We start from the raw sequence: 12,888 nt of genomic DNA on the forward strand, positions 1-12,888 counted from the left end.
GTATTTGCTTAAATTCACTATTTTTCGGACGAGGCAGCGCGGATTTCCCTGCCGCTAGCGCTATGACCCAAACATCCTAACTAGGGATGCGTACCGGTACGCCGGATCGGTGCTGGATTTGCAAAAACTTTTCGGTTCAGGTCCAAAAATAACTGATTCGGTGCTGCACTCACATATATCCTTTTCGTTTTAGACCATATTTAACCTTCCAGAAATCTTGAAATTTGCGCTGAACAAAGACGAAAACATCGCTGAGTGAAACATCAAGGTCCATAGGCCGAGCTCAAACACATGCTACACACACAGTCACTCAGATCCGTAAATTCTCGATCAAAACACAGAAATTAACCACCAAATAAACAAACTAAAAAGTTACCAATACTTTTCCACCGTTTTTCACCCGTAGTCTACTTGTTTTAATGTTCCAGCAAAGAAAAAACCCTTCCAAAATAAAGCACAGCGTTCAATCGGCTCGAAAACATCCGCCATGTTGGATTCATCAACTCACGCCGAATCTCGCGGAAATGCGCGAGAGAATGAATATTTTCTGCAGTACCGATATTGTTCAATAGGGGGCAGTGTCTATGACCTCCTTGGTTTTTGCAACATTGAAAATAGCACAAGTGGTGAATTGAGAAAGGTATTCTACTAAGTTGGAATGTTTCTTCAAAATGTTATTTTGTAACAATGATTATGAAATAAAGTTCTTTTTTTTATTTCTTCAATTTTTATTTTCATTCATTTCTTACTTTTATTTTAATCTTTGTTGATGTTGTGACACTCAGATAAAGAAAATATATGCAATAACATAGGAATTATTCTGTTCATTATTTATATACAACTAACTGATATGGTACTCAGGCATAAATGAATAAAAAGAGCCTACCTGCTTGTGACTGAAGTAGCATGGACACAGTTTACATGTCGATTTGGTATTTTTCCGGACTGAAGTAGCATGGACACAGTTTACATGTCAATTTGGTATTTTTCCGGGGGGTACTTTTATTCCAGGGGGTACTTTTATTAGATTTTGAGGATTTGTCCGGGGGGTACTTTTATTCCAGGGGGTACTTCTATTTGAGAGGTGAGAGTACATCCTTTATTCAAGACTTCCAAGGCTTGGCATAATGACAAATTCCCTTCTGCTGGGACAAGTGTGTTGCTATTCAATCCTAAGTTATAGTTGTACATATTCAATACATTTGAAGGAATGTGAACAGTAATAATGTTTGGATTAACTCTAACATGGACTGCACACTGTAGCATTCCTTTCTGCTGACGCATGACGCATGACGCCGTAACACGTAGATTCAGGCCAGGCAGGTGGATAACGCTCCCCTGATTGGTCAGAATGAATCGACACCGGCACCGGTGTCGATTTGCATCGACACCGGTGCCGGTGTCGATGCAAATGACGTGTTGATACAGAAACACTGCCTGTTGCAACCATACTGCAGCCTTATGTCACGCTGCACCGAGTTTGAAATTGTAGTTTGCGAGGATTTGGAGTTCCTGACAGGGTCATTTTGGCGGTAGCAGAAGGTATGCGTGCCTTGAGCATTAAAGTGCAAGTCTTTGTCGGTGAATTTACCGATCGAGACAATGTTACTTGGTGAGAAAGATTAGTGGGAACTGAAATCATGTGTAGCTTGCTCATGGTCAATTGATCAGCATTTTCTCTATAGTGTCCACCTGTCTATAGCCAGGCCATATTTCTCCAGTCCCTTGAGTGGCCGCTATAGACAGGTTTGACTGTATTTGCACTCTTCCACCAGAGCCCCCCTCCAACGTTACTTCCTGGTGCATGTCTAATGCCAATATTTTGTCACATCCTCATATCTAATGCCAATATTTCTCCACATCCTCCAGGTTTCCACTTGTCACACAAGGTGTCAAAAATTGTTCCAGAGAGCTGCTTGCTGGTTGTGCTTGGGCTGATAGTTGGAGCCATCCTGTTTCTCACCAAACAGGTCAGTAAAGCTATGTCTGATATCTTTCGATGTAGGTTAGACATCCAGGTAATAAGATACACCAAAAAGTAGTTCCTCAAGCAACTGGAATTCTATCCGAAACGTCTGACCGTTTCCTAAGTCTGATATCTTTCCTAATCTTAGGCCTAGGAAAAAAACATTACATTGAGTCTGTTTCAGTCCTGAAAAAATTAGGGTTGGTAGGCAGGGATTATCTTTCTTTTCTTTTCTTTTTGTAGACTTCGGCCCAAAACTGTACAATACAGTTTTTAAACTTGAAGGTACATGTAAAACTGAAATGCATGAGGACACTTAAATGTCTTCAGTGTCAAGATTTAATTTTGCTCAGAATGTTCACAAATCAGATCAGGGGATAACGTGACATTCATCCTTCATTAGATTATGGACAAGCAGTTTAATACTTCAATAAGAACCAGGTTGAATAAAAAGTCCAACTGGAAGCTATGTGACTCCACTCCAATACCCACCCAAAAAAGGGTCTAGGGTCGGAAGATTTTTCTAGGGTAGGTAGGGTCAAACAGGAAACACTGTGACAACATTTTTTCCCTAGGCCTTAGATTCGTTTCTGTCTGCTTCTCTGATCGCTCCCTATAGCTAGCTAAATTGTTTGGCACAGATTAATGGAAAAACAAGTTGCATTAATTTTGAATATCAGAGTACTAGTAACATGATTACGACATAAAGAGTTTTGATTAGCTCCCAGTTGGGCTATTTTGGGTGTCATGTATTTTGTTTTCAGAATCAATGTAACTGAAATCAAATCCTGTTACCATGCCATGACAGAGCACCATGAAACATCAATTAACACACTACAAAATGTTTTTGGGATAGTTCCTTATACTGTAAAAGGGAAATGTCTGTGGGGATTTAATATCACGTTGAAACTGCCATGCAGGGTTGTATCATTGAAGGGGACATGTTTGCTGTGGTTTCATGTTCATACTGACTTCTATACTGAAAAAAAACAGCAAACTTAAAACCACCGCAAACAGTCAGTTCCCCTTTATTTTGCATTATTGGACTGAGTGTCTCTGAAAGACAAGCTAATAATTTGATATTGCCTTAATGACCTTGGGGCTTAGCTGCATGCCATTTTAGCTATTGCCACTGTTGGGTTTGATATAACCTCCTTGGTTTCTAGATTTAGGATTATTGTGACACATGCATTTGTAACAGACACCCATAAAAGGCTTAGCTTCAAGGATTAGCCTGTTGGCATCTCTCAAAAGAGGGATAGCAGTGCACAGAAAAGAGATTGGTCTGCATTTGTACATGTACATCAGGTCTGTTGTCAGGACCTGTCACTCCATATGCTTATTAGGAGGAAAGAGAGCTTTGCCCCATCCGTCCAAAAATATTATTTCGCACTTCATGACATGAAATTGATGAAAATGTATTTATTAGAATGACACTATAAGTTAACATGATGGGCACTCAAAAGTAGCACGTAAAAAAATTGAAAGCTTAGTAAGAGACAGCCCTGCTCTTTATCAGTACAGATTAAAGTGCTGATTCCTAATCACTTATAGGTCACATGAGCTACGTCAGTGTTCTCACCAGGCCTTTTCAGCATAGGGGGCAGGCTTTTAGCCAGGCATGCGTCAACGCGTCATCTGGACGCACCTTTCTTAGAATAACAAGAAATTTTATGCCCCTGGAGGCCCTTACACTGGGGAGAAAATCGTCTGACAAGCATGAAATTCTGATTGACCAGGGATGCTACCAGGTCATCTGTGGTCAGTCTTCTACTGTGACCTCTGGAACAGTATTTTTGCCTCTTGGGATACCTAAGAATGCACTTTTTAAACTTAGAATCATCAAAAACTCTGCACCATGGAAGGTGGATGCCCCCAGACCCCCCTACAATAGTCACTTACCGTGACTCACCAGTAAGTTTGGACACCCTATTATAAAATCCTAGCTAAAAGCCAGATAGGGGGCCCCTATGCTGTGAAAAATCCTGGTGAGAACAAGTATGTGGGAAATATGTTTCAGTTGTCAGACCTATATATAAAACCAGGTCTGTTGCAAATCATTTCATTGCAATGCCATTTTGTGGAAACTTATATAGTCCCATCCCTGCAGTATTAGAATTGCTACCTGCACATTGTCCAATGTGAATTTAAACTCTACGTTGTACATGTATGTTTTAATAGTTAATACTAGATCTGAAGGGCTTGATTTTTCTTAAAATGTCCTTAGGCCATGTTGATTTGATTATATGGATGACGTCCACGTGCACATCAATTTTTGGCCGTTTCCAAAAATAAATAAAAAGATTTCAACCATGCTTTAAATCATACAAAGCAGCTGCAAAAGGAGCAAATATATGCTGTGGATTAAATAATATACATATCAGAAAACATCATTAATGTCAGCATCAATACCAACTAAAGGTCAAAGAAGAAGATGTGAAAACAAAACAAGAATTTATTGTTAGGTATTCAATACTCTGTATTTGGTCCAGGGCTCTAGCCAGCTCGAAGTCAGCCAATTCCCACTGTCACGAAAACACTATTCCAGGAGTTACAGAGACTGAACTGAGACCTTGAAAAACAGGTTTTTAATGAGATTATTGTATGCAAAAGGGCGCCGACACACTTCGTCAACAATAATAACAATAGCAAAACAAACAGTGTGTGGCTTTTACGGCCGTGGACGACGTCCCCAAGCCGCCTGTAGCTTCCACCAAGGATTTTTGTCCGTCAAGGTTGATGAATTGGTTTTAAAATTTTTCCGTCACGCGCAGCAAATTTCAGTAAGTTTTCATAATGGATGCAACTTTTTTTGGGTCAAACTTTATTTATTCCACTCTCGCATCAGTTTTTGGGTTCCCAGAGGACATCATCCATATATCAAATCAACGTGGCCTTAGGTAGGGACCAAAAATGCTTTATATTGGTGGGAGGGGGGTTGTATGATTGACTGTACATTTTTTTCTTGTTTTGCCTAATTTTGGTCACAATTCATATTCAAAACTACATTGTATGTCTTCCAGGAGGAAAACATCCACACCCTAAGTGCAGATACTTTTTTCCTGTACCTGCTGCCACCCATTGTGGTAGACGCTGGCTACTTCATGCCCAACCGTGCCTTCTTTGACAACATTGGAAGCATTCTTACATATGCAGGTAGGGTCAATCAACACCTGGTGTTAAAGACTTTGATAGACTACGCATTTTTAATTTTCAAAAAGTTACCTGTACTGTGAAAACATTACACTGTTTATATCAAAATCAAGTGAGTTTCAATTATATGAAACTAAGTGCTTTTCTTGTATGTGTTTTTATGAGATTGTTTATACCGCAATTGTCATTAATTGTCATAGAAAATGGAGGTATAGTTTTTGGTCTGATGTGTTTTTTGTTTTGTTTGTGTTTGTGTGCATGTTTGTGTATGTTCCCAGTGCAGTATCTTAAAAACCTAGATGGATCAATCATGTATGATTATGTGGGTATGTGTTGTGGACCAAAATGTCATTGCCCATTTTCGGCCTCATGGTGGCTGACCTTGGTACTGCAGCAGGACTACCTGTTTTGTATTGTAAATGGTCCTGGACATACTTTATTAGTCTGTATAATCATTTATGGAGGCAGATTGGCATTGAAGCAAGGAAAAAGTGTACATTATTTTGTGCCCCTTGCAGGCTCCTCTGAAACTGCAGGGGCATTTTTTGTATCTCTTGTTCTGTGTTTCCCAGCCATTGGTATGTAATTGAACACCTCCATCTGGAGCTGCAGGGGTGTTTTTTTTTAATGAGGCCACACCAATTTTATTTGTTGTTTCTCGGATTTCCCAACCCTATTTTTTCAGATTTGAAAAAAAAACAAACTTTTCAAATTGATGGCCACACCTTGTGTTGACAAAATTTCACTGCCTCTCCTTTCTCAAATTAACTATGGCACTCAAATTCCAGTAGCTGTACGTGCATATTTTGGACGGTACGTTTATCATTGTTCTTCAAACTTTGGACTTTGCCATCAGGGACGCCCTAAATGTTTGAAAGTTTAGGTTTTCCTGTCCGATCTCGCCTACCCCCGAAAGTTTTTAAAATCCTTTTTGACCAACCCAATTTTTTTCTGAAAAAATCTGAGAAACAACAAATAAAGTTGGTGTGGCCTAACAGTGCCTGAAATACTTTTTTCAGCCAGGTTGTCCAAGTGGCAACCTGAGTCAAAAGGCAGGTTGCGCCATGAACATTTCAGGTTGCCCCACTTCCATATTATTGCTTTCTTCAAATCAGCTACTTAATATCCATATCTTTTCTTACAGTTACATGTAACTGTAATATGTTTTATGTTATCAAAAAATAATTACAAAAGCTTATGCACGTAGGTGGGGGAAAAGCAGACATTGTTCCAACTGCATATCAGGTTGCGCAGTGTGCAACCTGGGTTTGAAATTAAGATGCGCCAAGCAAAATGTGGTTGCATTTTCAAGTGGGCAAGTGGGTATTTCGAGCATTGTCTAATCTTTTGACCTGTGCCAAACTAATCATTCGTTCTATATTTCCCAGTCATTGGCACGTTATGGAACACTTTGGGCATCTCCATGTCCTTATATGGGTGTGCCCAGCTGGGCTGGCTGGGCTCCGTTAGCGACATCTCCCTCCTACGCTGCCTCCTGTTCGGCAGTCTCATCTCCGCTGTGGACCCCGTGGCGGTACTGGCCGTGTTTGAGGAGGTCCACGTCAACGAACTTCTCCATATTACTGTGTTTGGAGAGTCACTGCTCAACGATGCAGTGACAGTGGTGAGTTAATGTATTGTTTTGCTCTTATAATGACTTTTTCTTTTAAGTTTTATAATCATACCCAAGTCTCCCATTGCTAAAACTTACATTAATTTTGTAACTCTCTACTTGTATTGTCAAATTTAAACATCTCAGCATTTTCACATGTACATGTACATGTACGTTCTGGCTCTAAAAGCTTAGAAAATTATTTTCGACATTTGAACAAGGTACTTTCAAAGGAGACTCCAGAATGCCTAATATTTGATGCAATGAACAAAGAAATAGTGCACAAGACAAGGGATCAATATGTAAATACTGTAAATGCATTGAAGTTGGCGGGAATTTAATTTCGTGGTAGCGGGATAAAGGACTTTTCGCGGTGGTTTTCATTTCGCGGTAGCACCATGCCCCGTAGTCTCTTACTGCCATGGAAAAATGTTCCCAGTGGTTTTAAGTTTGCGGTGAAGCGGACACAGCAAAAATCACAAACATTAAACCACCGCGAAGTTATAAAAGTTTCTGCATTTACAGTACATGCAGGGTTGGACTGTGGACAAGTCTTAAAATTTTCACTTGCCCTGTACTGGCCCAAACCAAATTTGTAATGACAGTAATGTACAGGAAGACATTATTTTTTTTGTGCTTAGCCGATCAGGATTTTCACTTGTCCTGGGCAATAAGGCCAAGGGACTTAATCATGACATGTCTGAATAGTTGGAACCTTTTATTTTTGCAGGTACTGTACCACATGTTTGATGCATACAATGAAATCGGCGAGGACAACATCATAGCCATTGACGTTGTGGCTGGCTGTGCGTCATTCTTCATCGTTGGACTGGGAGGTGTTCTCTTTGGGGTCATCTTTGGGGTCATCACATCCTTCACAACAAGGTCAGAGGTCATAGTTCACACTGATTGTAAGTTTAATGACAAAGACAGTCAAACCTTGTCACCGTGGTTGGGCATCCACCTGGCGCAGGCAGCCCACTCAAGTTACAAGCCACATTAGAAAAGTCCTGTCCATTTTTTACATAGTATTATAAAATGCCACCCTGTATGTCCTGAGCAAAGACCTGTCTTCAGCAACCACCCGTGAGTCTTTGCTAAATCCGGGTTTGCTAAAAACCTGGTTTAACTGTGTGCTGTTGTGTACAAAATTCCAGTTAAATCCTTATAATATACTTGGTCATAACTGACTGTGGTTTTAAAAAGTGACTGCTGACTGAAACACTGCATACTTGATACACACATCTGCATACATCTTTTCATGGCGCTAGGTGGCGCTTTCGGCAGTAGCAGTGTTTATGAGTCGGTCTGTAATAGTTCTCAATAAAAGCTTATTTCTCGTCATTTGCGTGCCCATCCGATCTAAATCCACGTGCAGAGAGTTAGCAGGACAGTATCGCTACACTTTGAAGACGAGACTTGAACGTTTTGTGTTGTGTACAACGATTTCTGGATCTTGTAAGTTGCCAGCGTCGGCTGAGTGGGGAGGGTGCCGAACAAAGGAATCCTACACGACAGCACACCAGACGTCCTACGATCGTCGAGTGGAGTTCTAAATGCCCAGAAAAGCATCCATCAAAGAAGCTGATTTCTAAGTCTACGGGGATAACCGCACGATTTGACCGGTGAGTCTTCTGTGAAGAAATTGGCTATAAGCACAGTGTTGGGCTGTAGCAAGCCTTTGTTTACATTTTCATGATGTCCGAAGTGGATATATCCGTGCCAGATCCGCTTGCGGACAAGCTGGCCGACACGAATCTGTGGATTAAATGCTACATGAAATCAGGATTCAGGGCAAGGGAAGAAGACGTTGCCTTGTCCCTAGTAGAAAGTACGCAACATCATGGAGCCGATGGTGTGAGACCGTCAGACATATTGGGTGTTCAAGTTATTCCCCCAATGATCATCATAAACTTGTCAAACCCCAAAGTAAAAGCCGCAGCTCTCAAACAGGCTCATATTCAGTTACATGGCAAGGATCTGACTTTGCTCGACTTCGTGACCACACCCCTGACAAAACCTCGCTTAACCAGGATATCAATACACGGGGTGTATCACTCGGTACCTGACGTCGTTGTAGCTGATTGGGTTGACAAGTTTTCCATACGTGCCACACCAATCGAGAGACATCTAGTAAAAAACGCTACTGACATGTTCAAGCACCTTAGAACGGGGCACAGGTTCTGTTATGTGGAAAAGTTCACTGAGCGTCCGCCCCCGAGGTTCACCACCATAAGTGTGCCGCATCCACTGAACCCTTCTGAATGTACTGACATTGATCTTGAGGTATTTTGTGGTCAAGGGCAGATCGTTAACTGTCGACGTTGCAAAGCTCTCGACCACAAGGCTTACGAATGCCCTAACATCACGTGCTTTTCATGCGGTATGACTGGGCACACCAAGGCAAATTGCGCTTCCATTACTGAAACCGAGCGACATCCAACTCGGCGCTATCAAAGAAGGTCCGCTGACCGAGATGATTCTGTTGGGTTTAGTCCCCAAACCCAAGACTCGGTAGACATGATCAACCGAGCCTTTAACAAGTATGTGAGACCAGCCGTAGTACCTACGTCTAACAGATTCCAGTCACTCGCTAGACTAGAGGACGAATCTGACATCGCCATTGCAGGAGCTATACGGGACATTCGTGTTCAACACACAGATCAGCGTCCGTCAGCGGTTGCTGATGCTGACAGGCGCCACCTCTCTAATCACAGGAATAAGCGGCGGTCTAGGGCCTCCAGACTCATGTCGGCTGAGGAACCACATCCCAACAGCGACGTCACAGCACCAAGCTACCGCCCTTCAAACGATCGCTACAACCTGAGGAACAGGAAACGGTCGCTCCCCTCACCCGAACAACGCACGCATCCGGCAACTAAAAAACAGAACGCAGAACGATTTCAGGTCAGTCAAGGAGTCCCGAAACCTGCTCGTGACCTACACACCAAAACCGTTTCCCACATAACCACCCCTCCACTCACCACCGATATTCCACCTTTGGACCTCCGGACTACGTGTGAGGAATCCCTGTCGGCCATGCCCGCGACGAGTCCTCCTGTTTCAACCGTTTCCTGTGATACTGTCCGCGACTGCGCCACGAACACTCACTCAAACTCCAGACCGTTGGTGGGCGAATAGCAACGAGTAAAGACTCTCCCAACTGACATTTCATGTCTCAATGTACTATACTTAAACGCTCGCAGTGTCAAGTCAGTTAGCAAGAAATATAACAAACTCGTTTGCTTTCAAAATCTTGTTGCTACTGTACAGCCTGACATCATATCTGTGACTGAAACCTGGCTAACTCCGTGTGTAGCCGACCAGGAGCTTCTGCCCCAGGACTACACCGTTCATCGGAAAGACAGAAGTGTCACCAAGCCTGGAATGACAGGTGGTGGTGTAATGTTGGCTGTTAAATCTAATATTCTCTCACAGAGAAGAGAGGACCTTGAGCCCATGGACGAGGTTGTTATTTGTGACATTCATCCCACAAATCATCAAAAAATTGTACTCATTGTGTATTACAGGCCACCGAGCGGTGACTTGTCTGTCTTTAATGCTAATCTGAGTTCTATTCTAAGCTGTGTCTCCAAGGAGTACAGCCAGGTAGTACTGATGGGTGATCTTAACTGCCCAAACATAGATTGGTCTAAAGGAGGAAGCCACTCCGAACATGAGAGTCGCCTATGTGATTTACTAAATGACTACGCTCTTACTCAGATAAATAATGTCATCTCCAACAGTCATGGTCATTTGCTAGATGTAGTGTTGACTAACATACCTGACAAATGTTTAGAAATCGAACAGGTCACATCAGAGTATCCTACTGACCATGCTATATTACAGTTTGGTTTGATCATCAATAGGAAGATCAAAAGGCATGAAGATAAACGATATGTTTATAATTATAAAAGAGGTAACTTTAATAGGCTAAGGTTAGATCTAGAATCAAAACTTCACAATATCAACGATGATGTTAATCTTGACAATGTCTGGGAGAGGTGGATGTTCGAAGTTACCGAATCTGTTGAGCTTTGTGTTCCAAAAATGTGTGTAAAACGATCATCTTCATTACCTTGGTTCGACGGCGAAGTCAGACATGCACGCAACAAAAAGAAGACGGCATGGCGATTAGCCAAACGAACTAACAGTCCTTCACATTGGAGCAAGTTTAGAAAACTCAGAAACGATCTTCAAAGACTCATTAAGACAAAGTACAACTCGTTTCTGAACAATCTTGGACCTCTAGTGCAAACGAATCCGAAAAGGTTTTGGTCTTTTTTTAGATCTAAAACCAAATCCAAATGCCTTCCGGCCGTCTTGAATTCAGCTAGCGCCAAAGCAAGCTCCGCCATAGAGAAGGCTGTCATGTTTAACGATTACTTTCATTCAGTCTTCACTTTATCTAATGATACCCTTTGTCTGCCTGAAATTGTGGCTTTCGAACATCCATGTCTAGGAAATATTGTATTTTCAATTGAAGAAGTCCAAAATGTACTGTCGATACTTGATTGCACCAAGGCAATTGGTCCAGATGGACTTTCACCTACTGTATTTCGAGAGTGCGCACATGTGATCGCTCCTCACCTGACTGCATTGTTTAACAGAAGTTTGAGCCAGGGCTGGGTTCCTGCGCAGTGGAAGGATGCAAATATTTGTCCTGTCTTTAAAAAAGGCCGGAAAGATTTAGTAGAAAATTACCGCCCAATTTCTCTTCTTAGCATTGTCGGAAAGATAATGGAAAGGTGTTTGTTTAATCGTATATTTCCTCATTTAAAGCACTTGATATATCCGTTACAACACGGTTTCATCAAGGGAAGATCGTCATCGACACAGCTCCTTGAAATTTACCATGAAATTGGCGGGATTTTAGATCGAGGTGGCCAAGTAGACATCATATATTAATATTTTGGATTTTTCCAAGGCATTTGACTGCGTTTCTCACCAGCTGTTAGTCCATAAGCTCAAAATGTATGGTATTCATTCAAATTTACTTACCTGGTTATCTTTCATGTAGGAGGCAACGTGTAATGGTCGAGGGTACGTGTTCGGATTGGCTCCCAGTAGTATCGGGAGTCCCCCAGGGGTCAATTCTTGGTCCCCTCCTTTTCTTATTATATATCAACGATCTTCCATCCGTAGTTAGCAACAAAATGGGCCTTTACGCTGACGACTCTAAATGTTTCAAACGAATTTCTACTGTCTTAGATTGTGTATCACTCCAGAGAGTCATTGATTGTATGTACGATTGGAGTAATACTTGGCAAATGAATTTTAATCCCAACAAATGTAAAATCCTTACAATAAGCAGATCTAGAAATCCTATTAACTTTACGTACAAAATGAATGACACGGTCCTCGAGTCTGTTCCTGAATTTACCGACTTAGGGGTATTAGCCACGTGGAATTTAACTTTCGATTCTCATGTACATAATATCACTTCGAGAGCAAATTCAGCTCTCGGCTTTTTAAAAAGATCTGTAGGTTTCAATGCCCCTGTAAATGTAAAAAAAATGCTATATCTCACTTTAGTCAGAAGCAGACTTGAGTACTGCTCTGTCGTTTGGTCACCCTATACACACAACCTCATTTCCTCAATCGAAAAAGTTCAAAGACGTGCCTCCAAGTATATTCTTAATGATTACACAGCAGACTACAAGACGAGATTAATACATTGTTCACTATTACCTCTGTCCTACCGACGAGAAATACTTGATCTATGTTTTTTATATAAGTGCTTACTAGGACTTTATGATATTAATATTGACAACTTTTTAAATCTCCCACATCCCCTTTTAAGAGCACATTCACAAGCTAAACTTATCCCTGGTAAATGTCACACTACAAACTTTCAGTACTCCTATTTTAACAGAATCGTCTACATATGGAACTCCTTACCACCTGAAATTAGAAAACTTCGGCTAAATCCAACATTCTCAACAAATCGTTTTAAGCAGTCCGTTATTGATCATTACTTCTCTCTTTTGGCCACACATTTTGATGTCTATCTAATAAGCACTTGGACCCATTGTTCCAAGTGCTGATTGGATGCACATCTAAATGTGTGGTCAACCTATAGTTACATCATTCTCATTTGTTTGTTAACCTTAGTTTATCTGATCCCATTTATTGTTGTTTCGTTTGGGTATTGTTT

The 12,888-nt window shown here is 41.3% G+C and overlaps 1 protein-coding gene across 1 annotated transcript in view; it reads left to right on the forward strand.

Moving 5' to 3' along the window:
* The window catches only part of LOC118417693 (sodium/hydrogen exchanger 2-like), a 45,514-nt gene that overhangs the window by 10,991 nt on the left and 21,635 nt on the right, over positions 1 to 12,888 (forward strand). Inside the window, exons 3-6 of the mRNA XM_035823356.1 lie at positions 1,870 to 1,970; positions 4,990 to 5,122; positions 6,508 to 6,743; positions 7,462 to 7,616. Coding sequence (XP_035679249.1) covers positions 1,870 to 1,970; positions 4,990 to 5,122; positions 6,508 to 6,743; positions 7,462 to 7,616 — 625 coding nt within the window. The remainder of the gene's footprint in view (positions 1 to 1,869; positions 1,971 to 4,989; positions 5,123 to 6,507; positions 6,744 to 7,461; positions 7,617 to 12,888) is intronic.

Source organism: Branchiostoma floridae, chromosome 6 (genome assembly GCF_000003815.2).
Source record: "Branchiostoma floridae strain S238N-H82 chromosome 6, Bfl_VNyyK, whole genome shotgun sequence".
In the NCBI taxonomy this organism is placed as follows: domain Eukaryota; kingdom Metazoa; phylum Chordata; class Leptocardii; order Amphioxiformes; family Branchiostomatidae; genus Branchiostoma; species Branchiostoma floridae.